Source organism: Perna viridis, chromosome 3, assembly GCF_037379345.1.
Source record: "Perna viridis isolate PV_CMFRI_1.1 ecotype Kerala chromosome 3, ASM3737934v1, whole genome shotgun sequence".
Taxonomy (NCBI): Eukaryota; Metazoa; Mollusca; class Bivalvia; order Mytilida; family Mytilidae; genus Perna; species Perna viridis.
In genome coordinates, this window is record NC_142447.1 from 24,611,850 (window position 1) to 24,638,859 (window position 27,010).

A 27,010-nucleotide genomic window follows, 5' to 3' on the forward strand; every position below is an offset into this window, starting at 1 on the left:
CAATTGTTTGTTTATGTAACAAAGGGAAGACCAACTCTACGCCCTGAGCATCATTATAATAATTATGAGATTTAAACGTATGGTATGTCACATGGCATGTCAGTAAGAAGCCGACCGTAAATACAAAAGTAATTATAAATCAATCTTATCAATAAGATAATTTTTGCATTGTTATAACACAAGCTTGATAAATAATAATTAAAAAACAATTGAAAAAAGAAAAACAAATACATTCAATTTTGCCTAAACGATAATACAAATCGAAGCCCGTTTTTTGACACTGCATATAAGATTTATTTACATGTAACATAATGTTATTCAATCCAGTACCATGATAATTGAAGTTTGTGACCGATTTGGACTGATACCGATATTTATTTACATACAAAAAGTCCATATATCACTTACTAAAATAAAATATAAATTAAAAGATTAAAACTTTTGAAATAGCATTTTGAATATAGGACTCTTTCTATTTACTTATTTTGATCCTAGAGCAAACATGAAGTTTTCTTTTTTTCATCATGAGTCTCTTAATTCTATGCCAATATACCATAAGCTGTCCCTTGCAATTTCAGAATTTCTTTGAATTACATTAAAATGTAATTCAGTTGTTTATTACTCTTTCGTGTATCCTGGACCTTTTATGAGTAACTCGTCGGGTGTTTCTAGAAAAGCAGAGGACGCATACCCTACCCATGCATCTGGTACATGCTCCCAGTTTTTAGTGGAGTCTGAGTTGCTCATTTACTTTTGTTGCTTTGTATGTATTAATTTGTTTATTTCATGTTTTCTTTGTTGTGTGTGTCTGTTTTCCATGTAAGGTCTTTGTCTCTGGATTAAATTCCATTTATTTAATCACACAGGTAACATTTTGAAACAAAAATCTAAGAAATCCTAATCTAGTGTTGCTAATTTAATTCGCGAATTTATCAAGCACAACGCTTTATATATAACAAAAATGTATCTGTATAGATAGGCAAGAATGTGAAGAAAAATGCCTTAGATATTACCTTATTATTATTTGGTCGTTTTATGTGTTGTGTGATGGTACTGTTTTTGGTTGTACGTTTTCATAGAAACACTTAACTAGCCGGGGGCTAGGCGCTCTGCGTGTGTCCCAAGTGGTGAAATGGGGTACCCCTGGCGTGTTACATGCTGGGGTTTTCAGGCTATGATACGGAAAACCTGACCGCAATCCATAGGATTGCGTTCCTCGCAAGTTAAAGAACCCTGCTGTGGTATTCGTTAAAGAGTAGGAACCTTTGCGCTCCGCCACAGGAAGCTAAATTGCCCGACCTTACCCATCCCTCCTTTTTTCTAGTGGCAGTCAAAATTTGTCGACCCTATTATCCCTGTGTCCCATCCCATTTTTCATTTCATGTTCATTTTATCAACCATTTCATGTTCATCGCCTGAATATAGCTGCAATATTGCTGTTCGTACGTTAAACTCCAACAATCAATCAATCAATCAATCAATCAATCAATCAATCAACGTTCTTTTGTCAATAAAGAAGATTCATGAATTGAAAGTTTCTTTTTATCTATAATGGGTCTAAACTGAAAATAAAAATAACACAAATATAATTGTAAAGACAACACCTCTTTTAATGTGTTGTTTTATGTCTTGGAACATCAACGACTATAGTAGACCTTGCTACAAAAATGATAACACCAACTGAAATATTTTTCCGTTCAAGTGACAAGCTAACAACAAAACCCTAGTTATTTTTTACCTTTCATTTTCTAGCCTTTCAATAGCAAAAACTCTGATAAGAAGTTCTCACGCAGTCGAAATCATATTGAGACATTTGAAGACATTTTAGTAAGATCCCTCAAATAAATGAGAGTTTCATTCTTTATTTCTTCTGGATCGTTATGATGCATCCATCAGCACCATGAAAACTAATTTATTCAACGGGTCATAGTTTTCCTGTCCTCGTTTGTCTACCCCGGACTTGACTTTTCATGAGCAGCTCGGCGGGTGTTTCTAGAAAAGCAGAGGACGCTTACCGTACCGGTGCACCTGGTTCATGCTCCCAGTTTTTAGTGGAGTCCGAGTTGCTCATTTACTTTTGTTGCTTTGTATGTATGATTTTAGTTACTTTATGTTCTTTGTTGTGTATGTAAGATTTTAGCTACTTTAAGTTCTTTGTTGTGTATGTCTGGTCTTTGTCCCTGGATTATATTCTTTTGATTACCGCTAAAACTTTGGTTCCCTTGATTACTCTTATACTACGGTTTTCCAGTATTTAAGGACTCGTCATACAACTTTAATCAAATGGTATCATTTGTCGAGTTCTTGAAGCTGAAGAAAGAATGTTACATTTAATTTAAAGCTTTTTCCGTCTTTTACAGTTTAAATGCATGTAGAAGTTGGCGACTTGTGGCCAGAAACTAGGTACAACGGCCAAGTTTTACTCTTAATTTATATAGTCGACACAATTTCTTAAGTATATAGCCCACAAATGCTGATCACCAAACTTGGGAATAATCCACTGAGTATTTTCAGAGTAGAATGAAGCGGATCACGACATCGACACTGACGACAAGCGCTAAATGATGACAATAGCTCACATGGACCTTCAAGAGTTCAGCTAAAAAGACAAATATGACAAAAGAAAGATAACACAATAAATTGAAAATAGGATTGGTGTATATGTCAAAGAGACAACATCCCCAAGGGGATGAAAATGCCTTAATAGGGACTTAGGTGAATAAAAATAGGTTTACAATTTACATGTACAATAATTACATTTATTTAATTATCATGAGCAACAAAATTAATAACATTAGATTAAAAAAAACTGAATCGTAAAAAAAAGTAGTTTAGATCATTGTCCTTGTTCATTCGTGTTTATTTTTGTTTTAGTGTATCTGTTTTTGGTGATGTTTTATTAAATTTTATTGTATTATAATCATTATGCAGACTCATAGAAAATAAAAACATCTAGTTAGTTGTCGATTATCTATGACAAATAGTATCTAACGCACTTAAAGTTTGGGATACCACTATCACAGCTGTAAAATAATGTGTCAGTATTTTGTACAAAGCACAAACTAAATAGGTTAAAGTCCTTTGTTGATCGTATTCCATAACAATTCGACATAACACAGTTCGAAAATCAGTACTTTATATTCAAGAATAAGTAGAAACTAAATTTGTCCGATAAAGAATTAATTTTGTTTTGTTCAAAGGCAATTGATGAAAACAATAAAGAATGTTAAATTTTTATAGATATTTAATTCAGAAATCTATGCAGAGCAAATGATTAACACACAGATCAGTTACTCTACCTATTTTACATTATAAGATTCGTTGTAATGAATATTTTAGAGAAATAAATGGATCCAAAATTCGAACGGTACTCAAAAAGAATATTTTTCAATTGAAAGAGCCAAACAAATAAAATAGATATACACTACAAGCCAAAAACAAGGCCTTCATAGAGACAAAATAAAGGAGCAACACGGACTTCTCTCAGAACTGGAAGCATAAACCAGCTGAAAGCATTAAACAATTTAACAGAATACATTTATATTCCTTGATTCAAATTGAATGAATTTGCAAAATCTAAAACAATTTGATTGAAATGCAATTAATAAAAAGAGAATAAAATATAATATAAAATTGATTGATACAGCTATTTTCAAATGTGTATTGATCACTCATTTTTCTAACAACCTTAAACCGAAAGTTCTAGTTTAAACGTAATTTCATCGTGCAAATAAGGTTCTCCAAACATGGTTTCTTATTCAGTAAGCTTGTATTTTATACATATATTAATTTTGAGAATATATTCATTTCTTTCGTCTACCTTTGATTGGTACTCTATCTCAATCTAAGCTAAGCGTTTAAGTAGTACTTCAGCTAAGAATCATAAAAAATGTGATTCATGGGTAAAAAGCCTACATATTTTTATTTTTGAAAATTTTGTTTGAATTGCCATGGTAAACAGAAATTAACATTCAGTTTTTCATATAACCCGTGTTCATAGGAGATAATTATTATATAGAATGCACTGTAGATTTCAAAATTAAGGGAGATAACTCTGTAAATGACACTCGCAAACAATAAAATGTATTGGATTTTCAATATTGATTATCTAAGAAGAACAGGAAGATTTGAATTAATAATTACACATTCCATAGTATAGACCCATAAAACAACTTAATTACAAAAAATAAAAATATGTATCCGTTTTTGGGGTGTATCACATTTTTCAGGTTTTGCATGATTCTTACAAAAACAGTTACTTAAAATAGATACAAGCCATAGAAAAAAATCTCCAATAAAGTCATAAAGGAGTATTACGTATTCATCCTCTAGTAAAACTTCAAAGTTTGGTAAATGCAGGATTGGTTTGCCCCTCTAATTTAAAATCACCCTCCTTTGGAGACGAGCCACAGCAGGTACGTTTATGGTCATTCCAGGCTTTCATCTCCTCCACAGTTGGCGATAGTTCGCGACCCATTGTTTCTGGTAGATACAGTAGAGAAACTATTACTATCACATTCAAAGCAGCAAATACAGCTGGAGGCCCCCACAATATATAATCGGACTGAAAGTAATATATTTAGTATTTCAATTAACCATTAATATAGATACAACGTGGACAGGAATTTCAGGCTATTTACATTCATCATGAGATCATAAAGGAAATGGCTGGAATGAAAAATGAAATAAATAAACAAAATAAACAATAGGAGATGTGGTATGTTTGCCAATGAGAAAGTTATCTACCAAATACCTAGGATGAATAAATTTATCATAGAATTAATGTATTGAAAAGCATTATTCTACCCCGGACTTGGCTTTTTATGAGCAACTCGGCGGGTGTTTCTAGAAAAGCAGAGGACGCTTACCCTACCGGTGCACCTGGTCCATGCTCCCAGTTTTAGTGGAGTCCGAGTTGCTCATTTACTTTTGTTACTTTGTATGTTTGATTTTAGTTACTTTATGTTCTTCGTTGTGTATGTCTGTTTTCCATGTCTGGTCTTTGTCCCTGGATTACATTCTTTTGATTACCGCTATAACCTTGGTTCCCTTGATAACTTATTCATTATCATTTTGTTTGAAAATTGTATGGTTTCTATTTAGTTGTCAATGCAAACCTAACTAGCTATAGATTTAGTAAAATTAGATACAATTCATAAAGAAAATGTAAAAGGTTTTTAGCGGATAACGGAAAGAATATTTCAACTTTCCATTCATCTGTGGCAACATCCCTTCAGCACCTTCGTTAGCAGTTTTCTTATCACAGCTTATTAGTTATACGAAGAATTTTTATTCCGTATAGACTTCATACAATTAGGCTTCTGGAACAGAAATTTCATTGTCGTCATCATGAACTCGTGGATTGTTCAGAAACATGCAAATTCTGTAATTAGTAATATATATCCAAAACATGCTACACATTCTTTTTTTTTTGTTTTTTGCAGATCTATATGATGAAATGTATAATTATTCATTCCAATATATCTGCTCTTACGAGATAATTCAATAGTTACTATTGTTTTTGTTTTATTAAAAAATTAAAGGAGATTACTCTGTAAATGGCATAAAAACAATAGTTTTATTTGTTTATATGCCATTTACAGAGTAATCTCCCTTAATTTTGAATTCTACAGTACATTATATATAACTTTTATCTCTTGGGAACATGAGTTATATGTATAGTCACATGTTGATTTTTGTTTATTTTAACATTTTGAATTTAACATTTTGCATGATTCTCATTTGAAGGGTAACTTCATGTTCGGTGCTTGGCTTTTGGTGAATGACCGTCAATTTGTCAATCATACCATATCTCCTTTATTATACTCATTAATTTCTACAGCTTGATGCATCATGTATCAAGGTATTTGATGATATTTACGTCAGTATACGCTGTATAAACCGATGTAGTGTAACAGGTGTATTTAAAATATATTCAAGCCAAAGCTTTAAATGCATAGGCTCAAGGTATGTATACATAGAGAAAGATAAACCTTATTTATGTGCAATATATATTGTAATTAGTTATCCAAGTTGATACGGTACATGCATACTTACAACCAATCAAATAATGCATGGACTGTTAACACTGATAACAACAAACGATATGGCGCCATTAGTTGTTTCTAAAAATGTACCCAACCATAGAAACGAAAACGAGACCAGTAGACCAACATAATGTCATAATGAAAAATATTTTAGTTTATACTATGTACTTATAAATAATCGCCCCGTGCAGGTCCGGGTGTCAAAAGAATAGGCCTGCAGCAGCGCTAAGCTTGTCGTATAAGGCGACTAAATAGTGCTCAGAAACCTAGCCGGGGGCTAGGCGCTCTGTCCACAGAGCAACTGGGATGTGTGCCCCAGGTGGTGGAATGGGGTACCCCTGGCATGTTACATGCTGAGGTTGTCAGGCTATAATACGGAAAACCTGACCGCAAACCATAGTGGTGCACCGTGTTGGGAAAGATGCCTCGTTCCTCGCACGTTAAAGAACCCTGCTGTGGTATTCGATAGGAGTAGGAACCTTTGCACTCCGCCACAGGAGGCTAAATTGCCCGACCTTACCCATCCCCCCTTTTTCTAGTGACAATCAAAATTTGTCGACCCTGTTGTCCTTGTGACCCATCCTTTTTTCTTTATCATTTCATGTTCATTTTATCATCTATTTCATGTTCATTGTCTGAATATGGCTGAAATATTGCTGCTCGGACGTTAAACCCCAACAAACAAACAAAACAAATATAAATAATCATCTCAGACAACGCGTTACAACATAAAAAAAAACAAAAAAAACTAAAGCACACATAACACGCTTACTCCTTGAAAATTTCCTTGAAGAAACCTAAACAACAGGAAAACATCTATACTTGAAGTAAATAATGTTGCCAAGCCAGTTAGCAGGTAAAGTATGCTCGCAATAGCATTGTTTGTCTTTCGTCCGAATCTATCCGACAGCGGGGCAAACATTAGCGATCCTACATGAGCAAGCATGAGTATTGTTTTAGCGAGTTCAGACCGTTCTGCACCACTGCAAACAAGGTCCCATTGTAAGATTATTGCAAGAAGAATACAGACGGTATCATCATTTTAATTTAACTGAAGCTCCTTCAACAAAACATATATTTCCGGACCAAGTTACCAGTAACTTCATTGAGATTTGGTTCCCGTATACGTGAAACAATATAGGATTTATTTTAACGACTTAGAATAACAAATTACAAAAGAAAAATGAATGCAAACGAGCATAGACATAGTAACCTGATACAATCCTTCATAAACTATGTTATTACAAATGCAGTTTGTATAACTGTTGCTTTTCAGTTTGATTTTTGTAATTTTTTTCTTAGTTGTGATGTTCTCAAAACTAATAGCAATTCCAATACTATCCAATCGTCTCTTTAAGATTGGGGATCTGAACAAATACCGAAAGTCGAATCAACATAAAAGCAAAAGTTACAGGATATATATAATCCTTTAAATTATATAAAATGCATGATCCTTGCAATTTAATTTCCTCTTCGCCTACGCTTATACATTGTAAAACACTAAACACAGAGACGCTTACTTGCTATAATGTCTTTATAAGTAAATTCTGAGATTTTGTTTACCATATGTGCATTGATGCTTAATAAGCATTAAGCCGACCGCTGCAACACGTGAAATCATTTACGACAAACATGTTCATTATCATTTAAAACATCCCAAGAAAACAATTGATAAGACGGTAGATGCTTATTATGCTTATTTTGCTTGACATAATTATTTACCGAAATTTGCACAAACCAAAATCAAAATAAGCTCGACGGCATACATTTTCATTCCGAAGTTGTTGTCTCTTTGACATACATGTAAACACCATGCCTATTCCCGTTATATTCATTTCTAGTATTGCACATGGTATTTGTCTCGGTGCTGGGTGTGGATTTTGTTATTTCAACACGTTAGGTTATGAGTAGTTCTTATATACATATTTAGTTATAATCCTGCTGACAGGTTTGTTTGTTTGTTGGGGTTTAACGTCCGAGCAGCAATACTTCAGCTATATTCAGACGATGAACATGAAATTGATGTCAAAATGAACATGAAATGATGAAATGAAAAAGGGGTGGGACACAAGGAGAATGGGGTCGACAAATTTTGATTGCCACTGGAAATGGGGAAAGGTGGGTAGGGTCGGGCAATTTAGCCTCCTGTGGCGGAGCCCTATGGTTCCTACTCCAGGAGAATACCACAGTAAGGTTCTTTAACGTGCGAGGAACTTTGCATCTTTCCCAACACGGCGCACCACTATGGTTTGCGGTCAGGTTTCCCGTATTATAGCCTGACAACCCCAGCATGTAACACGCCAGGGGTACCCAATTCCACCACCTGGGGCACACATCCCAGTTGCTCTGTGGGCAGAGCGCTCTAGCACCCGGCTAGTGTTCTGAGCACTATTTAGTCGCTTTTTACGACAAACCTAGCGCTTCTGACAGGAGTTTACGTCTTCAAACACGTGAAAATTTTTCAATATTAATATTAGTATTTAGTATCAATCGTTGCCTCTTGTAATGCATTTGTAGTAGATACTTCCGGAAAATAATTTAAGTGATCCCCAAGACCTTCATCAAATGCTTATTAATAATTTTGAGCGTTTCTTTGCAATTTGGTAATTTCTTTGCTACATTTTTTATAATCAAGTTTCTTTAAACACACGAATGCAAATACGACTTTATACATGTATTAACATTGAACATACGATAAAATATCGTCGTTTTTCGTATATCACTAATAATGCAGCATGATTTTAATTCTTATTGACCTTTACCTCTGTTACTGTTGTACGATCATAAGGTATACCATAATTATATCCGTTGATACAATCTTCCGTAAAATGCTGCGTATTACTTGACTGGTTAACAAGAATGTCTATTTTGCACTTTCTGTAGTTAACATTAAGTTGCGAAGCATTTGTAAAATAGCTGTTATGGTTGTCTAGGTACGAAGTCACATTCATTTCCGCACACTTGTATGGCGGTTTGTATCCTTATAAATAAAAAAAAATATAAGTATATTTGTAATATGATCTAATCGGCTACTTTTCTTAATTCCTAAATTTTCATTCGTAAAAGAAATAAAACATTTTTATCATACTTCATGTCAGTTTGCTTTATTTCGATTGGGTCCATACGAGGGTGGTATTTTACTTTTTCATATGTCTTAGAGGTGGATAATTGTTTTTATCAATAACCCTCTCGTGAAAATGGGATAATCAGTATAATAAAGTGAATAACACATAGCTAAGAGTGATAGAGCAGTTTTCGACCATGTTAAAATAGATTGTCACACTTGGCGACGACTCGGGATGACAATGTTTTTTCTAAGGGTGAAAAACTGCTCTATCACCTCTTAGCTACATGTATGTAATTCTTGAAGAATGAATCGACATCAGAACAATTTTTGGTAATTCAACTTTAAGAAAATTTCATAGTCACTTTATGTTTACGGGTTTTGGGATAACTGATATGCTTCCTCAGCATAAAACTCATAAAACTGTATGAGCATAAAACTCACAAAACTTCACGAGCATAAAACTCACAAAATTCAAGATCAAAACAGATTCAGAAGCTGAATCGCGTATGCTGTGGGTGATTGTACCTTTATCAAAGGCTCACATAAGCAACTGATAAGGTGCATGAATGAAAATAACAAAGAGGGTGTTTTTATCAATGTTACAATTAACTTTGGAAAACAATTTAAAAATATATATCGAAACCAGAATTTTATCTAAAGGTTTGAATTTCTGTTCCACCCCTAACAATAAAGATGACGTTCAACTTGAAGATGGCCTGGATAAATTTGATCTCAGGCTCAAAGAACATTTTGCTAACAAACATGAAGACCAGGATATAGACCCTGACAGTTCTGACTCCGACCATGAAGAAAGTGATATATACACTCGAAAATTCAAAAAGAAAAATCAATGGGCTCCTACATCGAATAAATGTGGCACGCTAGAAAATGTCATTGACAAAATGAAACTTATATCATATTCATGACATTTCAAAACTGTGGTTTAACAACGAACGAGTTCATTTTAACTTCACCATGTGAAAATCATAATCAAAAAAAGGGCTGATGACCTTCTTTCGAACTAGATATAACGCAACCGTTTTTGTAACTTTAAATGAAATGATACAATCAAATTTTTTTTTCTGTTTTTGTTCTTCAATAGGAATACGATAAGCTAATATTTCAGGATAAAAAACGCTTCGGATAAATGCAATGTCACCTCATAAACTACATGATTTAAGGTCAACAATTATTCGTTTGTACAGCTTTGCCTCATATGTAATTAGAAATTAAGTTTAGACCATGTCGTGCTAATCGGGGAACAGTCGACGAGAAAGCGCTGAACAAGCCAAATATACACGCCCTCGAGGAAGAGCTTTTGTTCTACCCAAAGTCTGCTTCGATAAATTGCTATATTTAGCATATTCACGAACTAAACGCGGATCTATAGTGCACTGTGAATGCAAAGTATGGTAGTAATATAAATAAAAACATTATTTTATTCGAGTTTTTATTCATAATAATGAATAAAAATTAATTTACTAGCTGTATAATCTAAATGTTCGCGGCTACTCTGTGTAATAAATATATCATAAAAAGCTAGGAGTAAAACTCATCACTGAATGTACGGAATCTCTCAAAAAATAAAAGATATTAAATAAATGCAAATCTTCCATACGAGTTACTAAAATGAAAGTTCAGACGAATTATTGACTTGAGGGCAATAGATGAAAGTACGATTTACTTATTTTAATTCAATTAAAAGTGTTTGACCCTGTCAGTCCGACCCCAATGTATTGTAATATATTTCATAGAATCCGTTTTGCCAAAACTGTGCACCAATTATTTTTAAACCACTCCGTGGATGTATATATGTAAACTTTAATTATGAAATATTGTAATGATGAACACGTGTCATAAGCGAATTTTTACTAATGTGGTGGTTTTAAATTTGCTTGAATAACTTTTTAAATGAAATTACGCCAAAAGATATTGTGTATATCTATTATGCATAAGAAATTCTTCAACAAAAGAAAAAAGTTATCTTCTCATAATCTTATAGCAATAAAAATGTCATTTGTCGATCCCATTTCACTGATATTGAATACAAAATCCATTTTATGCTTATATGTCCTTATTATCAAATTGAAGGAAGTTGTTTAATAAACCTTATTTTTTGGAAAAAATAACTACAGACCCATTGCTGATTTAAGCATCCACTGGTACGTCTTGTAGGTTCATGCACACATTGCTTGGAAAGATCACAACACATGTAAGTACCTATTTCTTCCGTATTTAAACTTAGTTACAGTAAAAGTACTATTGTTTGTAAAAAAAACATTTTTGTTGTTTTTTGAGTATGCCAAAAAACAAAATTTGGTTCCTAACGAATGGAAGATTCCCATTGAAGTGTATATTGAAATCTTCAAAACCACGAATTCAAGAATCCATGCACTTTTGTTTATTGCCTGATCCACAAAAATTGGTATACACGAATCAAAATCCTTTTACACTAAGTGTCGCGATCTTCTATGCATCTGTGAATGATTATTCACATAAATATTTGCATAAGTTGGTGACTTAATAATGTCAATGTGCATTTGCAAAACATATAAAACAAATGTAACTGCAAAAGGTCACAACATAGATCCTATTCGAGACATCATTGAAGCCATACCTAGACTTTCATTCCTAAAAAATACCAATAGACGCATATCATTTTTGCCCATTATCAGGCGTTTTCTAAGGTATTGTCTATTAACTACGTGTGCTGTGCACTCTCTAATTCATCAAGTCCAATAACATAATGTTGGATTTTCAGGTACCCGTTTATCTCCCATTTACGTGTTAGACGATGTTAGAACTGTCAAACCTGCGAAGCAAATTTCTGTCGTTCCCTCCGCGGGACTCGAACCCGTACCGCTGTGACATCCATGGCAAAACCGCCTGCACCAAGTCCAGCGTCCCAGACCACTCGGCCAGCTAGGCTATATAAAAATATAGCTTTCGCTGGCCAGGTGATTCCTCCTCGTAGGATTAATCTAGGGCTGTAACTTAGTACACGATGTATGGTAGTACGGGACAGTTCATCTAGGTGTTATTATGTAGGATAAAGGATCAAATTAATGATGCATGTCACAACAAATCAATATTATACAACGTCTCAGAATGTGACTACTCTATTCTCTACACTGCTCCATCGGATCAAATTGATACAGGGAAGATAACGTAAACTTATAGAAGGGTCTGAAAAATTCTCAACGATGTTAGAACTGTCAAACCAGCGAAGCAAATTTCTGTCGTTCCCTCCGCGGGACTCGAACCCGTACCGCTGTGACATCCATGGCAACACCGCCTGCACAAAGTCCAGCGCCCTAGACCACTCGGCCAGCTAGGCTACATAAAAATATAGCTTTCGCTGGCCGGGTCATTCCTCCTCGTAGGATTAATCTAGGGCTGTAACTTAGTACACGATGTATGGTAGTACGGGACAGTTCATCTAGGTGTTATTATGTAGTATAGAGGATCAAATTAATGATGCATGTACAAACGTCTAAGAATGTTTATATATATATATATATATATATATATATATATATATATATATATATATATATATATATATATATATATATATATATATATGTTTTTGAATTAAAATTCTCACATCACGCACTTCAATGACTTTTAGACTACAGAGTTATATACATCTCAATAAACTTATGGGTTGCAAATAAGGTGTGTATCTTTATAATAAGTTGATCCAATAACAATCATATGTCTCGTGATATCGATGTTTATTTATAGAAAATATAAAAATCAGTCAAAGAAATTGTTTACCTACACGTAACACAAAACAGTTCAAGTAGCATGCTCAACTATAAATACTGAATACAGAAACAAATAGAAAAGCTTCATATATGTTTTTCCCATGACGTCTAAAATATTTTGATAGGTAATGTCCCAGAATATATTAATAGTTGAACCTTTGTTTGATTGTGAAAACAAATCTTGACGGTTTCCTACAGATAGAAATAACAACATTGAACATTTGTTATGTGTTTACGTCATATATCATCTGCGGTAATATTGTTTATTATGCGTGGAATATACCCATGTCCATCAGATCTTACTAAACGGTTTAGAAAGATTTGGAAGTCCTGTAAGTTTTACCATGCTGTACCTGTTAACCAATAAAAATAATGTACTAAAGCTTGAAGTTCCGAGAAACTTGCTCAGATAATATTTATAAATTTATCACCAGAAAACTTTGAGGCAGTAATCATTAAGTCATAGTAGGACAAAGACATAGTCACCCAAAGCAATGTTTTATATGATGTATTGATAAATACATCAGTACAATAATGTCAAATTTATTTTCACAGAAAACTATTTTTCAACGGAGAAGCACTGAGCAAGTTATGTAAACTTAACTTAATAAGCGAAGGGTTGGGAAAAATAGAACAATTAATTGATCATTCGACATATTTCAAATAATTAATTACACAATGGGTGTCATCTAACAGCTTATCAATATTTTATGTTTGCTTTTGAGAAACTTTCTTAGTCAGTTTGTTATATATTTTTAAAATATTTTAAACAACTTCTATTGTTTTTACCTGGTAGCTAAGCTGTGTCTCAATTGGATTTTAGTCATTCGCATTAAAACTCCAACCATAGGAATTGTCGTGTTCAATTTTAAGCAACTCGGATTCCACTAAAAACTGGGATCATTGCCCAGGTGCACCGGTAGGGTAAGCGTCGTCTGCTTTTCTAGAAACACCCGCCGAGGTGCTCATAAAAAGTCAGTCCAGGGTAGACGAAAGGGGAAAGGGAAACTATGACACATTGAATAAATCAGTTTTCATGGCGCAGATGGATACACCATAACGATCCACGAGTTCATGATGGCGATCATAAAACTTCCGTAGTGATGACTTCAATCTAGTAGCAACATTTCCCTGTTCCAAAAGACTATTTGTTAGAGTGTTAGAGTTTTTGCGCGATACAAAACGTTTGCATAGTTTCGGCAAGCTCTGGCATAACGCATGAGTTGTATTATGAACACTCCATACGCAGCTGTTGAAGGGATATTGCCATAGATGAAAGGAAAGTTGACAATTCTGAATGAAAATTCATCACGTTTGTCGTAAAGTTTGATCAATAGTTTTCCTTTACCATCGATTTCTAAGTGTAGATCAAGATACGAGGCTGACTTCATAGTATCCATTATCTCAAGTTCTTTGGGGTAGATGTAAACTATCAAATATTACACTTCAATTATCGTACAAAAAAGACATAAATTTTCAGAAAATCAGCTGAGGCACGGGCTATTTTTATATTGGAAAGAGGGGAAGGGGAGCTGCATTGTTGCTAAATAATTATGTTCTTCCTAAAAGTATTTAATTTTTTCAATGGCAAATGAATTATAAAGTTTGTTTTAAGGCTTATGGCAGATTTTTTGTATTCCAGTTATCTTTACGATAAACAATATATGGGAAATATCATATAAATATCAAAAGAGGGCATTTGAAAGTAGTTTCAGTTCAATCAGATATTTTATTCTTGATAAGGCCAAACAAGTAATTGCATAGTTTTTAGAATAGATGTTCTAATTTTCTAGATGTATGTGGAAGTGACAAAGATAAACGTCCAATAATTCTTACTGTACTGATTCGAACCTGTGAGAAAAAAATGTTCTAAAAGTTCTGTAGTCTTACAATACAGCTACACTTATTAAGAATGTTAGGTTTGCCTCTTTTTTTTACTCTAAAGGATGAAATAAGATTTGAAAGTCATTAATGGTGGCTCTTTTACACGATAAAACCTTAAGCAAAATCATAATTATCTGAATAACAAAGATCAAAGTGCAAGAATCTTACTTATAAAAACAATAATAACAAAATTACTTAATTGTTAAACACTAGGCATTTTTTTAAAAAAAAGGAATGTTTGTGTAACAAATGGCAAATTCAAGGGAGAAAGCGCTAAGTTTGAAATCACTGCAATAGTCCTGATGTTGTGCGGGACGTTTTGATGGAATCGGTGGGTAAAGCCAGGTTTTATAGCCCTCTAAATCTTCTAAGTCGTTACATCCATTTCCCCGGGGTAATTCCATTCAAAATTAAGAAGATATATCGTCTAAAAAAGTACAGAATATATGAAAAATAAATTAGTGAAAGCAAAACGAACTAAGACAATCGAAATACAAAGTCAATGAAGAAGAAACAAACAGAAAAAGCTTGTATTTTGTTGGAAGGCGCATCAAGTTCAAGATAATTATACGGTACAAGAAAACAATACAAAAAAATTGTTACATAGAATGAAAATCTTTCACCTATAATCTGTTAAAAACAAAAAAAATCGTCATTTTGATATGGACAAAGAAAAAAAATATTTAAAGACAGCGGAGAAGATGCATTGTATTACAGCCTTGACCCAAAAGCCTGTCTCCCAGGCAATGATTGCACAGCGGAAAGCCAGAAAACTGATTTCAAGCTATGGCCTATCTTGATAACTGAGGAAAAATGAGATAAAGGATACTACAGACACTGTGAAGTCAGCCTCATATCTTGACCTACACTTAGAAATCGATGGTAAAGGAAAACTATTGACCAAACTTTACGGCAAACGTGGTGACTTTTCATTCAGAATTGTCAACTCTCCTTTCATCTGTGGCAACATCCCTTCGGCTCCTGCATATGGAGTGTTCATATCACAACTCATGCGTTATCTCAGAGCTTGCCGAAACTACGCAGACTTTTTGTATCGCGCTAGAACTCTAACAAATAGGTTTCTGGAACAGGGTATGTTGCTACAGGATTGAAGTCATCACTACAGAAGTTTTATGGTCGTCATCATGAACTCGTGGATCGTTATGATGTATACATCAGCACCATGAAAACTGATTTATTCAACGGGTCATAGTTTTCCTTTTCCTCGTTTGTCTACCCCGGACTTGACTTTTTATGAGCATCTCGGCGGGTGTTTCTAGAAAAGCAGAGGACGCTTACCCTACCGGTGCACCTGCTCCATACTCCCAGTTTTTAGTGGAGCCCGAATTGCTCATTTACATTTGTTACTTTGTATGTATGATTTTAGTTACTTTATGTTCTTTGTTGTGTATGTAATTTTTTCATGTCTAGTCTTTGTCCCGGATTGCATTCTTTTGATTATCGCTATAACATTGGTTCCCTTGGTTACTCTTTTAAATATAAAAAAATTGGCATATATTGTTATGTCGAAATATATATCAGAGTTATATTGGCGGCAGGGGTCTGAAAATAACGCGGAGAAACCTGTTTTGTTTGGAAAATGAAAGACAGCAATTATCTTAAGTTAGGATCATAAATAAAAAGAATATCACAGCTTAATTAAAAAAAAACATAACTACTTCCAAGTTTAAGATAAGTTAATTTATCGATAAGTCAGCTTCATGAACCTTTCAAATGATTCTGAAGAAACTATAAAGCATATACAATAGGAGGAGGGGAAAGTTGTGCTAATTCAAATGTCGATAATTTGTTGAAAAAGTTTCCCCTCCTAACCTAAGAAATAAGCTTTCAAGGATAACTCTAGCATCCCAAATTTATATTGCGGTAAAGCGGCTTTTTCTTTCTTTTTAATCTCGATTGGTAAAATATGCAGAATCGTAACCTATAACAACAAATTGGTAAGAATTACATCTCTTTGTGTAAGATGTCTTTTAGACGAGTTTTCCTATAATTACTAGGTGTATAATTTTGAAAATTCAAAAGTTTTAATTGCATTACCTTTTTGTGCTAGCCAGTCACTCTTTTAGTTGTTGTTTGTTATGCCTTGCCATGCATGTTGTTGTTGGTTGTTTGTTTATAAGTTAAATATCAATTGTTGTAGTACTTATATATTACACATTCTATTTTGGAAATCATCAATGGTATTTATACAATTCACAAGTATAATTAATTAACATGGATTAAGTTAATAATGTTCTTTCTATGAGATTCACATTGTTATACAAGTGTTTGTTTCAACATTTTCTGTTCATAGGTAAGATGTTGCGACTTCGTAGCCTCGATCTGTTGCTATATTTAGTAAATATGTCTGATATGCAGTATAAATAGAACAAGGTATTATCTGATGTATTAAGTGTATTATGTTTATATTCATTCCGGACAATACGCAGCAGCTGATCTTATTTGTTAAATATTCTTTTGCCCATTGATAGACCTTACTTCTTTTCAATTGGTTAATATATTTATGACGTCATTTTGAAAATAACATCACTTAGGGATACCTTTCAGTTCCATGCAATAAGCAATCGTGTTTTTTTTCTAGATAACTTTTTTCACTACAAGAATGTTTCAAGTTTAACTTACTTAACTGACTTCCGCAGTTGCGGTTGTAATTAGTACTCATTATTAACGTGATTGCAGATTTAATTCTAAGTATTGTATTTAAGCCTTTGTTGAGTGATTTTTTTTTATAATGTACATGTATATGTTCGCCGGTGATAGCAAACACCGCTTCTTGTGCATTTTAAATTTAAACGTGTGTGTATGCTAAATTTCTTGTAGAAATGTTGTTTAAAGTATAATAAAAACAAAATACATACTGAATCGAATATTTTAGGAAATAATTAAATTATTTTTCATAATTCAATTTTGGAGCTTTTTACTTCGTGTGTGCGTTAACGCACAATGATTGGTAATGGCATCATACTTTGTTCACCAAGGTTTGAGTAGTTGGTGCCACATCTGCCCGTTTTAAGCACCGAATCTGGTGCATGTTTAAAAATGTTTACAGCTGAGTACGATTCATGAATAAAACATTAATTATTAAATATACCGTATGTATTAACACGTGTTATTTGTTGTGGATGCTATTTCCATCATTAATGATAAATAAACCGGGTGTGAACTTTTATTTGTCTTGTCTGAGATTACTCAGTAACAAGAATTTATTTCTTATACATATACACATTGATAAAATAGCTAAAAGTGCCTATAAAAGCTACAAAAAATTATAAATGCGGCACCTAGACTAGTTACTTGTAATAAAAAGTATGTGCAGTCATCTTGATTGTACAAGTGTGCTATTGTGACATACCCACTAACCAGTGGGGGCTTGACATCTTCAGCGAAATAGCAATAATTAAGATTATATAAAAAGATATTTAGAAAAACCTCTCGTAAGTAAGCAAATTCAAAGTATTTGAGTCGTCCATTCTTTCTTGCGGACAAAATCATGGTCATGGGCACAACTATCAGAATCCACATCATTGTCAGTAATGATATTCTTATTACAGATTACACCGTCAAATATCATATACTGCCGCAAACTGAAATATAGGCGTAACCTTTGTTTTTCGGACTGTAGGCGTACATGGAGTTATACTTCCACTTCTAGTGTTCTAGTGTTAAAGAAATGTTAAAGAATTAAATAATATGGAGAAGCATAACAAAAGTTAACATATTATATACTTTTAAAAGTTTATATAAAATTCAGACACTGCCTATGATAAAGTGATTCATTGTGTAGAAAAACCAAAGGGTCCAACGAGGATGTTTGGTCTTCATATGCTATATTTTTTATGTGAAAATAGTCCTTTCTGTATTGAGATTTGTACTTTGGAGAAAATTACACATTAACCTCCTATTAAAATCAACAAAATCAAACCAAGTCAAACACATTAACTCAAAGAGCAAAGTACATGTACAATCTATATAAATCTCAATAGCTCAACACCAAATGAAAACATAAGACTACTAATATGATCTATAAAGGTTTCTGAACAAGAAATAAAACGGAATTCGGTGGGTTTTTCCATGCGTGAATCATTTCCTGTCTGTTTTAAAGGCGGCTTCTTAAGTTAACAAAAAATAAAAAAATAAAAAATAACACTACAATATTAGTATTTTTTCTGTCAATGTGTTTCGTTTTGTCTTGTTTTTACGGTTTGTTTGAACGATCACTACCTTTACCTGCTATTTTTCGTGTATTTCCTGTTGAAGTAAGTTTGTTTTGTCTCCTCATTCAAGAAGCATTATCTAGCTCCCCAGTACCGTGAACCACGTTCCGTAAATTGGAATTATAACTTTGAAGTTCTAATGGATGCAGTGGATCACTACGCAAGGAAATGGATCAAACGAGAACAAAAAGACATTGATTCTCTGTCAGAGTGGATTTCGTTGAAACGAATGAAAGTTATAAGTAGGTCAATGAGTGCTACATCAGTTTTTCAAAAACCCCGAAGTAGCAAAAGCATTGACATGACAGTTATGTAGTCGTTCCATCAGACAAAGCCCAAATCAACATTGATTTCATCTTCCATACGTGTTACATCCAATGTTTTTTTTTTATATCAGAGGTAGACATAGAAAATAATAGCAGTAATACTAATCTTGACCAATAAGTAGTAAATAACGGCACTTCGTCATCCGATCGATCTTGTCGTTGCAACTATAAAGGCTGCTTAAATTACGTAAGAAGACCCAACGATTCTGTCGATGTCGTCCAGAAGAGGAAGATTGCTCTTGTTATATTCATAAGTGTAAAGAAGATGAAAGTCTTTCGCCAGGTGCAACATAATTCTTTAAGACATAATGGAAAACAGTAATATAACTGTCCTCATAAAAATAAGTTTACATTTTTAATGCAACAATTCCTTACAATCTTAAGTCTGTACAGAAATGTATATGTGAAATTGACAATAGGTGCGATTTATATTTGCCCACAATCCAATTGGAAGTTCGGGATGCGCATGAAAAAGAATTGTTGACACATCAAAACTGTTTTAAAATAAAATAAAAAAAACAAAACAAAACAAAACAAAACAAAAAAAAAAAAAAAAACTGGAACATGTATATTTTTGTTGATTTTCTTATTGTTTTCAGATTAAGGTTTAAAAATAGTAGTAGGTTTAATTATAAATGATAATGAATAAATAACCTTCTCAAAATGAAGAATAAACCAAACCTTTATTGAAATCATTGGTGCTATTTTTTTTAGATTACAAATGCATCATAAACGGTGCAAATGAACAACACGAATGAGGCGATATTTCTGCACAAATACCACTAGGAAAAGAGATTGATCAAGGGTGAAATGTTTTTTATACGATGAAATCATGAAACATGTTTTTTATGCTTTTATGTTATATTGTCGAAGAACTTGTGCGTAGAGTCGGCTGTGTTCAATTAAAAGTTTGTTGCGCTAAGTCGCTATTACCCGAAATAACAATCTTTTAATAATCTTATAACAATTTTTTTATGACAATTACTTACCCGATTAAGTAATTATACTCGAAAATTTTGGCAGATATTTCTGTTGACATTCATTTCCGTCTTTCTGCCACGAAGGCTTTGCTATCATTGCCCTAGAATCTCCTTTTATTTCGTTGTCCTATTCACCAGTACAAGTTGGAACTGTGGCATCAAAAATATTTGTTTTATGCTTGTAGTATTAATGAAAATGGTGTTGATACAAGAAAGTTCTTGCACGAAAATGTTATTACTTAGGTACTAAACATATTACAAATTTATCATCTATTTGCAGAAAATTGTCAATTACAGATTTGTTTTAAATGGCGTATCTCGATTCATCGTTTGACCTTAGTATGTAAAATTAGTAAACTACAGCATCCAGTCAGTATATTTAACCCAAAGTCTGTAGAAGTAGCTGACTGCTTCCCACAAAGGCGTGACTTTAACTGTTCATCGCTTCTTCCCAATTACTCCATAGCAAAATCTGGAAATGATATCACAGTTTATTATAATGGTTCAATTGGAAGCCGCTTGAACGGTATATGGACTTGTCGACACGGACTCAAGAAGCATATTGCTGATGTTGATGTGACTGTTCTTAATGATAAAGGTACTGCAATGATTTGCCTGGTTAAACATATAGATCTTTTTTATGTCAAAATGCTTAATAGTCCTACTTCCAACATACTTTGGATGTAACATTCTGCTAATATATGTAGGCGGTTCTATATATAGATCGCAAATTTGCAACCTCGCATCAATTCTAGAATTTTGGTGATTGTCAATTCAAAAACTTTTAAGTGAGAAAGTTCCTAGGCCGATCGAGTCTTTTTCTTTGAATTGAATGGCAATGTAATAAAAAAGATGGTTTTTTATTCAGTTTGGTCAAAGTAGCGGAATGTACAACCATTTGTATAAAAGCCGAAAAGGATGACGTTCTCAGGAATCGAGTTAAGAAGTCATTTGAGTAAAACATTCAATGTGAAATAAAAGTGATATTTGTGTCTGCTCTGTATAACAATTGCTGTTAACTGATTTCTTAGAGCTGACCTTACAAGAAAAGTCATTAAGCTTAGTATAGACTAATTCTCGGAAGGTTTTAAACAATTCTAAGACAATTGTTTTTAATTTTTGATAGATACGCAGAGATGTTAGATACCATGTCTTTTGTAGATGTACCTCTTAGCAACGCATCTTTTATATATTTCATGTAACAAATAGAGTAACAAATATTTACATTTTTTACTAGTACAAAACGAGTTTTTAAACAAAATGTTTTCTAATATTTAAAGAGCTGTAGCGTCACGAGAACTAGAACACTGTTTTGCGATCTAATATTTATTTACAGACGTAATAAGACAGCGTTCTAACAATAATACGTCAAACTCGACGTTAACAGAAATTCCAGAAAATACAAACATTCATCAAAATGATAAGTTTAAAGGTATGTTCTTTAATTAATCCCATTGCCCACTAGTTTCAGGACTAATCGAAATCCTTCTTATCATCAGCATACTTTATTGGTCTCTAATTTAAGACTTGTAGTCATCAGTCTCAACATGAGTAAACGTTATAGGTTTCTAGACTTACGACAAGACGGGATTAGTCTAAGTATGAGAATACGTTTCTGTTTACTTTGTTTAAGACCGGTAAGGGTCAGTCTCAACACCAGAAGATTTCACATTTCACTAGAAACAAGATAAGTGGACACGCTGTATTTCAGTGTTACTCTTACATGTATATGTTCTAATGTGTTGAATACATTGTTTTGTTCTTTTGATTTTATCCCTAACCTCCCTGTGCTCGCTACTCCAGGTATGGCGGCACCGCAATTGACTGTTCAATGTCGGCTATGGCCGTTTTTTAGGACATACCTTTTTTTGTTGCAAGGAATTTTGTATACTTTTTAGGGAATGTCAACTGTATTGTCAATTTTATATTAATTTCCTTACCTCTGACAGTGACACTCCATTTTAATGTAAATATGTGTTACTTATTTTTACTGTTTGAGTTTCGTCATTTAATAAAAGACATTTAAGGGATATTTTGTTTTATTTATGTACTTACCAAAAAACTTAGTGAAGTAGCTTGCACAGTTGTTATCCTTTTTTCCCTAAAGGAATAACTTGAGAATTGGTGCAATATTAATAACATTTCATTGAAAATAAAATGATTTATGTGACCAAATTCCCCCCTTTTTGACCCTCACTCTGTTATCTAATGTAGCCCCATCTCACCAGCTGCATTTAATTTATGCATACCAATCCAGATCATCTGATTAAATTAGCGCGATTGATCACATGTTTATTCTTTAATTTGATCAAGAAAGCTTGTTGTGATTTTTTTGTCTAGTAGATTACCCACCTCCTCCCCTTACTACCTCCGATTTCTTCTAATAGAAATATGTACAATTTGCTTAGTTTGATTGACCGTTTTTTAGACCATATCTTTTTCAATATTGGCTATGGCTGTTTTTTAGGCCATATCTTTTTTGTTGTAAGGAATTTTGTATACTGTTTAAGGAGTGTCAACTTATTGTCAATTTTATATCATTTGCCTCATCTCTGAAAGTGATACACCAATTTAATGTACATATGTTACTTATTTTTACTGTTTGAGTTTCGTCATTTAATAAAAGACATTTATGGGATATTTTGTTTTATTCATGTCCTTACCAAAAAACTTAGTGGAGTAGCTTGCACAGTTGTTGTCCTCTTTTCTCTTAAGGAATTTGGGAATTGGTGCAATATCAATATAAATACTGTTTTTATTGTCCTCAAACTCTTTTCCGTGACATAATGTCGTATGTTGAATGTTCGATTTATCAGTAATTTTAAGAAATACCGAAATCATAAACATACTTCGTTTGCTCAGCTAACATATTTTTAAAATGGTCCATATCTTCATCTATAGTTTCAATGTTTAATTCTCAATGATTCTTTCGCAGAAGAATTCTGCCAGTTCTGTCACTTTTAAAGGCTCCATATAATAATAATAATGATAATAATAATAATGACTCTTTTATCAAATGTTCCCTTAAAAGACAACTGAATTCAGAAACAGTTTCTAATACAGTTTGGCAAGCCCATTGACGGGTATTAAAACCTGAACTTGTACGACAGATAAACTTTAACTCGTTTAATGTCTTCCCATTAGAATACAATATTCTGATTATCAGCTCCATTAGTAGATACTTCCTTATGGTTTCTAAGGGAAATGCACGTGATTTCTATATAAATATGTTCAAGTCTTCCTTAGAAAGGTAGTGAACATTTAACACATCAATTGGCAAATCGACGACTTTTTTCTTTAAGACATCAATATCGTAATAATTTCTTCTTTTTCCTAGAAGAAAGTCTAAAACGAAACGGCCAGAAAGGAACTGCTCTGAAAATTTGTCAAACGCAAATTTAATTTGTTCTGGTTCATTTTCTTTACCGTTGTTATTGAATCCGTTTTAGCAGAAGGTTTTCTGAAATAAGCAATTGTATTTAGGAAAACATAATTCAACATTTACAATACCAAGTCCTATTTCCCTTGAGGTCATTAGATGACTTTGCGCCTCTGCAGCATTTCCATTGTTAACATTAGAAGCTGTCTTGCCTTCAACTTCCATCAAATGTAACAGTTTCTTTGCATGACTTACCAATAGTTGCTATTGATTACCGTAACGGAACTGGCTTCAATTTCGTAGCAGAACAGTTTTAAAAGAGACATCAAAATATCACTCCGTTTACTGTCCAATTCTGCAATTAATTTCAACGCCTTTATCGTTACTTTATGGAACGAGAGGGTTCTGTTAAATCCAATCGACCCACTCATTATGCCGCCATTTTCTTTCTTCCCTGCATTACCTCTTGTATTGTATGATTGAGCAATTTGACAAAGAGACACTTCAGGAAGAACTTGAACTAAAAAATTAATTTTCGTTTTCCTTTGCTTTCTCTGCCGAGGAAACTTAGTTCGATAAGTTCTCAATATCATCTTCAAGTTCTTCAAGAACTATTGGTGATACTGTATCGATTTGAAGAAAAAGGAGACACTCCATTACGGCCCAAATATAATAATTGGTTTCCATTTTCATTGTTTCTTTAACATATGTCAACTGCGATTCCTGTGACTGCACCATGCTCTTATCGTAAGCTCTTCCAATTATCATCTCGCCATTCCGTTCTGCGTAATCGGTTTCGTGTTTTAAAAAAGATGATTTTCCTGAATTGTAGTCTTTTAGATATGCTTTTACATCTTTTCTGATTGCTTTTATAAAACTTGCTACCCCGGACTTGACGTTTTATGAGCAACTCGGAGGGTGTTTCTAGAAAAGCAGAGGACGCTTACCCTACCGGAGCACTTGTCTTTTGTGGAGTCCGAGTGTTCTCTTTGCCGTTGTTACTTTGTATGTATGATTTTAGTTACTTTATGTTTTTTGTTGTGTATGTCTGTTTTTCATGTCTGGTCTTTGTCCCTGGATTACATTCATTTGATTACCGCTATAACCTTGGATCCCTTGATTTCTCTTGCAACAGTGACTAGAACCACCAAAGGGTTACCTAATGTTTCGACAAGTTTGGTCATCATCGGAAGCTGTGATGTCTTTAAATAATCCAATATATTCGCTCTTTGTCATTCCATTAAAGACAACAAAAGTAGAGTTTTCTTCACTGAAATGAGCATCATTGATAAATGTCTAATCTGGAGTTGCCAATATAATATCCAAATTAAGAACACCGTATATTAAGCCATCCAAGCTGACTATATCATTGTAGTACTCTTTTGAATCTAAGTCGACATTGTCTATGAACAAAAGATATGGATACCCTTGTCTTTCTTTGTAATAAAAATATTTCCTCATGTTTTCAAGAATGCGTTTACTGGTTGTATCTGTGTCATATTGAACGTTATATTTATAATTTCGCGCAGCATGCAGATTATTTTTCGTTACTTCGCTAAATGATTTACCTTCTTTAAATGATATTTTGTCTACTATAGAATATTTTGTTTTTACTTTATCACAGTATTTATGTGCTGCTTGTGTCTTTCCGATACCACGCATTCCTGACATATGTAATAGTTAAACGATTAAGAAACTACCATAGGTTAACCGAGGGAGAAAAATACACAAAAATGATTTCTTAACAGTGCATTAAGCCAAGTTATTGAAAGAAAATGTAGCTCTACATATAATGGAATCTCAAATATACTTTGTTGAACAAGCGACTATATTTTGTATAGACAGGAAGCTTAAGACCAGCAGCGCATCTGATATCTGATTTTTTTTACCCAATTCTGAGTAGAAGTTCATTATAACCTTACTCCTACACAAAGGCATTACAGTCTTATATCAACTTCTGCTCTATCAATATTCCTCTAATCTAAATAATTCAGTAATTTCATAACCTGTATGACTCGACATAGGTTTCCATAACCTTTACTTTTGTTTCAGGAAATAAGCAACCGAAACCTTATTTTTGTAATATCTGTTTTATATCGAACTGAGGTGCATATTGATTCGTGCATTGAGTACATTTATTATATTTTTTTACAAAGATTAATATCACAGTACAAGGTCGACTATTGGTTAAAATTAAATGTACTGATTAATTATTTTTTTCTATATATCGACGGGAAAAATAATGATAACCTCAAAAATGTGGAATTGTTAGATATTTCATGTGCATCGATCGATGAATTCGGAATAAATGTATTGAATTGAAACCCACGTTTTCATCATTTTCACTGTGGTCGTCAATCAAGATTTTTTTCATTGATTTTGTGCTTTAACCTTTTATAACTTGAAAGTCAGTGTTATCGCAGATATCGGACTCTTGCGTTCAAAAATGACTTTAGTGTCAAGTATGATGACAGTACAACAAAGAAAACAGATAGAATAAATATGATGAAACATTTTTTTTAAAGTGAACTGGTTGACAAACACATATGCAACAACTGCAGATATTATTGATTACAAGAAAAATGAATTTTTTTTTGTTTGCTTTTTTGTATTTGGTTTTGACTTTATTTGGTTTGGATAGAAATGCCCACTTTTTTTATATATATTCACGATAAACAGGATATAAACTCGTCTCTTCTATAAACGGTTTAAGGTATTATTGATATGATTTGTCTAGTAAATAAACTTTTTTCCTTCAATATGATAAATATTGGACGAAGTTTGTATTTACTTATAAGACTTACTATTTGGTAGCATTAAATACGTTTCACGTACTTCCTACCGACCATTTACAAAAGCTAATGTGCAGCGGTACAGACCAGAGTCAGAAGCATCTGTATCTTTGATTGTTAATGATGGGTTTGATGCATTAGCTCCTTCATACTTTCTGGACATTTGAGTTTCAATTCTTTTGTTTTCGTGATTCCAAGTTACTTGATTTACTTCTAAAGAAAGATTTTTGGCGCAATGTAGTGTCACAGTGTTTCCTTCAGGGAAATATGTAGGGGTAATGATGGCAATATAGTAACCTAAAATGAAATAATAAAAAAATTCGCTTAATACATTTTATTAAATTTTGATTAAAATTTTATTTGTTAACTTAAATAACTAATTTGGCAAGTTAGTGAGATCTACAAATAACTTATTTCACATGAACAAAAATGTGATCATTTACATTTGTGAACATCTATCATGCAACTACACATACATTACTCCTTTGTTCTACAGTAATAATAAACAACTTTAAAAACAAACATTCCGG

General features: G+C 33.2%; 1 protein-coding gene across 1 annotated transcript; it reads right to left on the reverse strand.

The window, feature by feature from the left end:
* Window positions 1-3,259: 3,259 nt before the first annotated feature.
* Window positions 3,260-12,572, reverse strand: LOC148621559 (uncharacterized). The gene is made up of 3 exons (XM_088576061.1): window positions 11,252-12,572; window positions 8,810-9,027; window positions 3,260-4,564 (listed from the first exon to the last, which is right to left on the reverse strand). Exons 1-3 carry the CDS (start codon window positions 11,268-11,270, stop codon window positions 4,340-4,342), a joined length of 462 nt encoding a protein of 153 aa, XP_088432187.1. The 5' UTR covers window positions 11,271-12,572; the 3' UTR covers window positions 3,260-4,339.
* Between the last annotated feature and the right edge of the window lie 14,438 nt (window positions 12,573-27,010).

What these genes read in the sequence shown, in the direction of transcription:
- LOC148621559 (XM_088576061.1), bottom strand. An exon ending in ATCGTACAACAGTAACAGAG is followed by an intron (nt 4,565 to 8,809) that starts GTAAAGGTCAAT and finishes TATTACTTTCAG; the next exon opens with TCCGATTATATATTGTGGGG.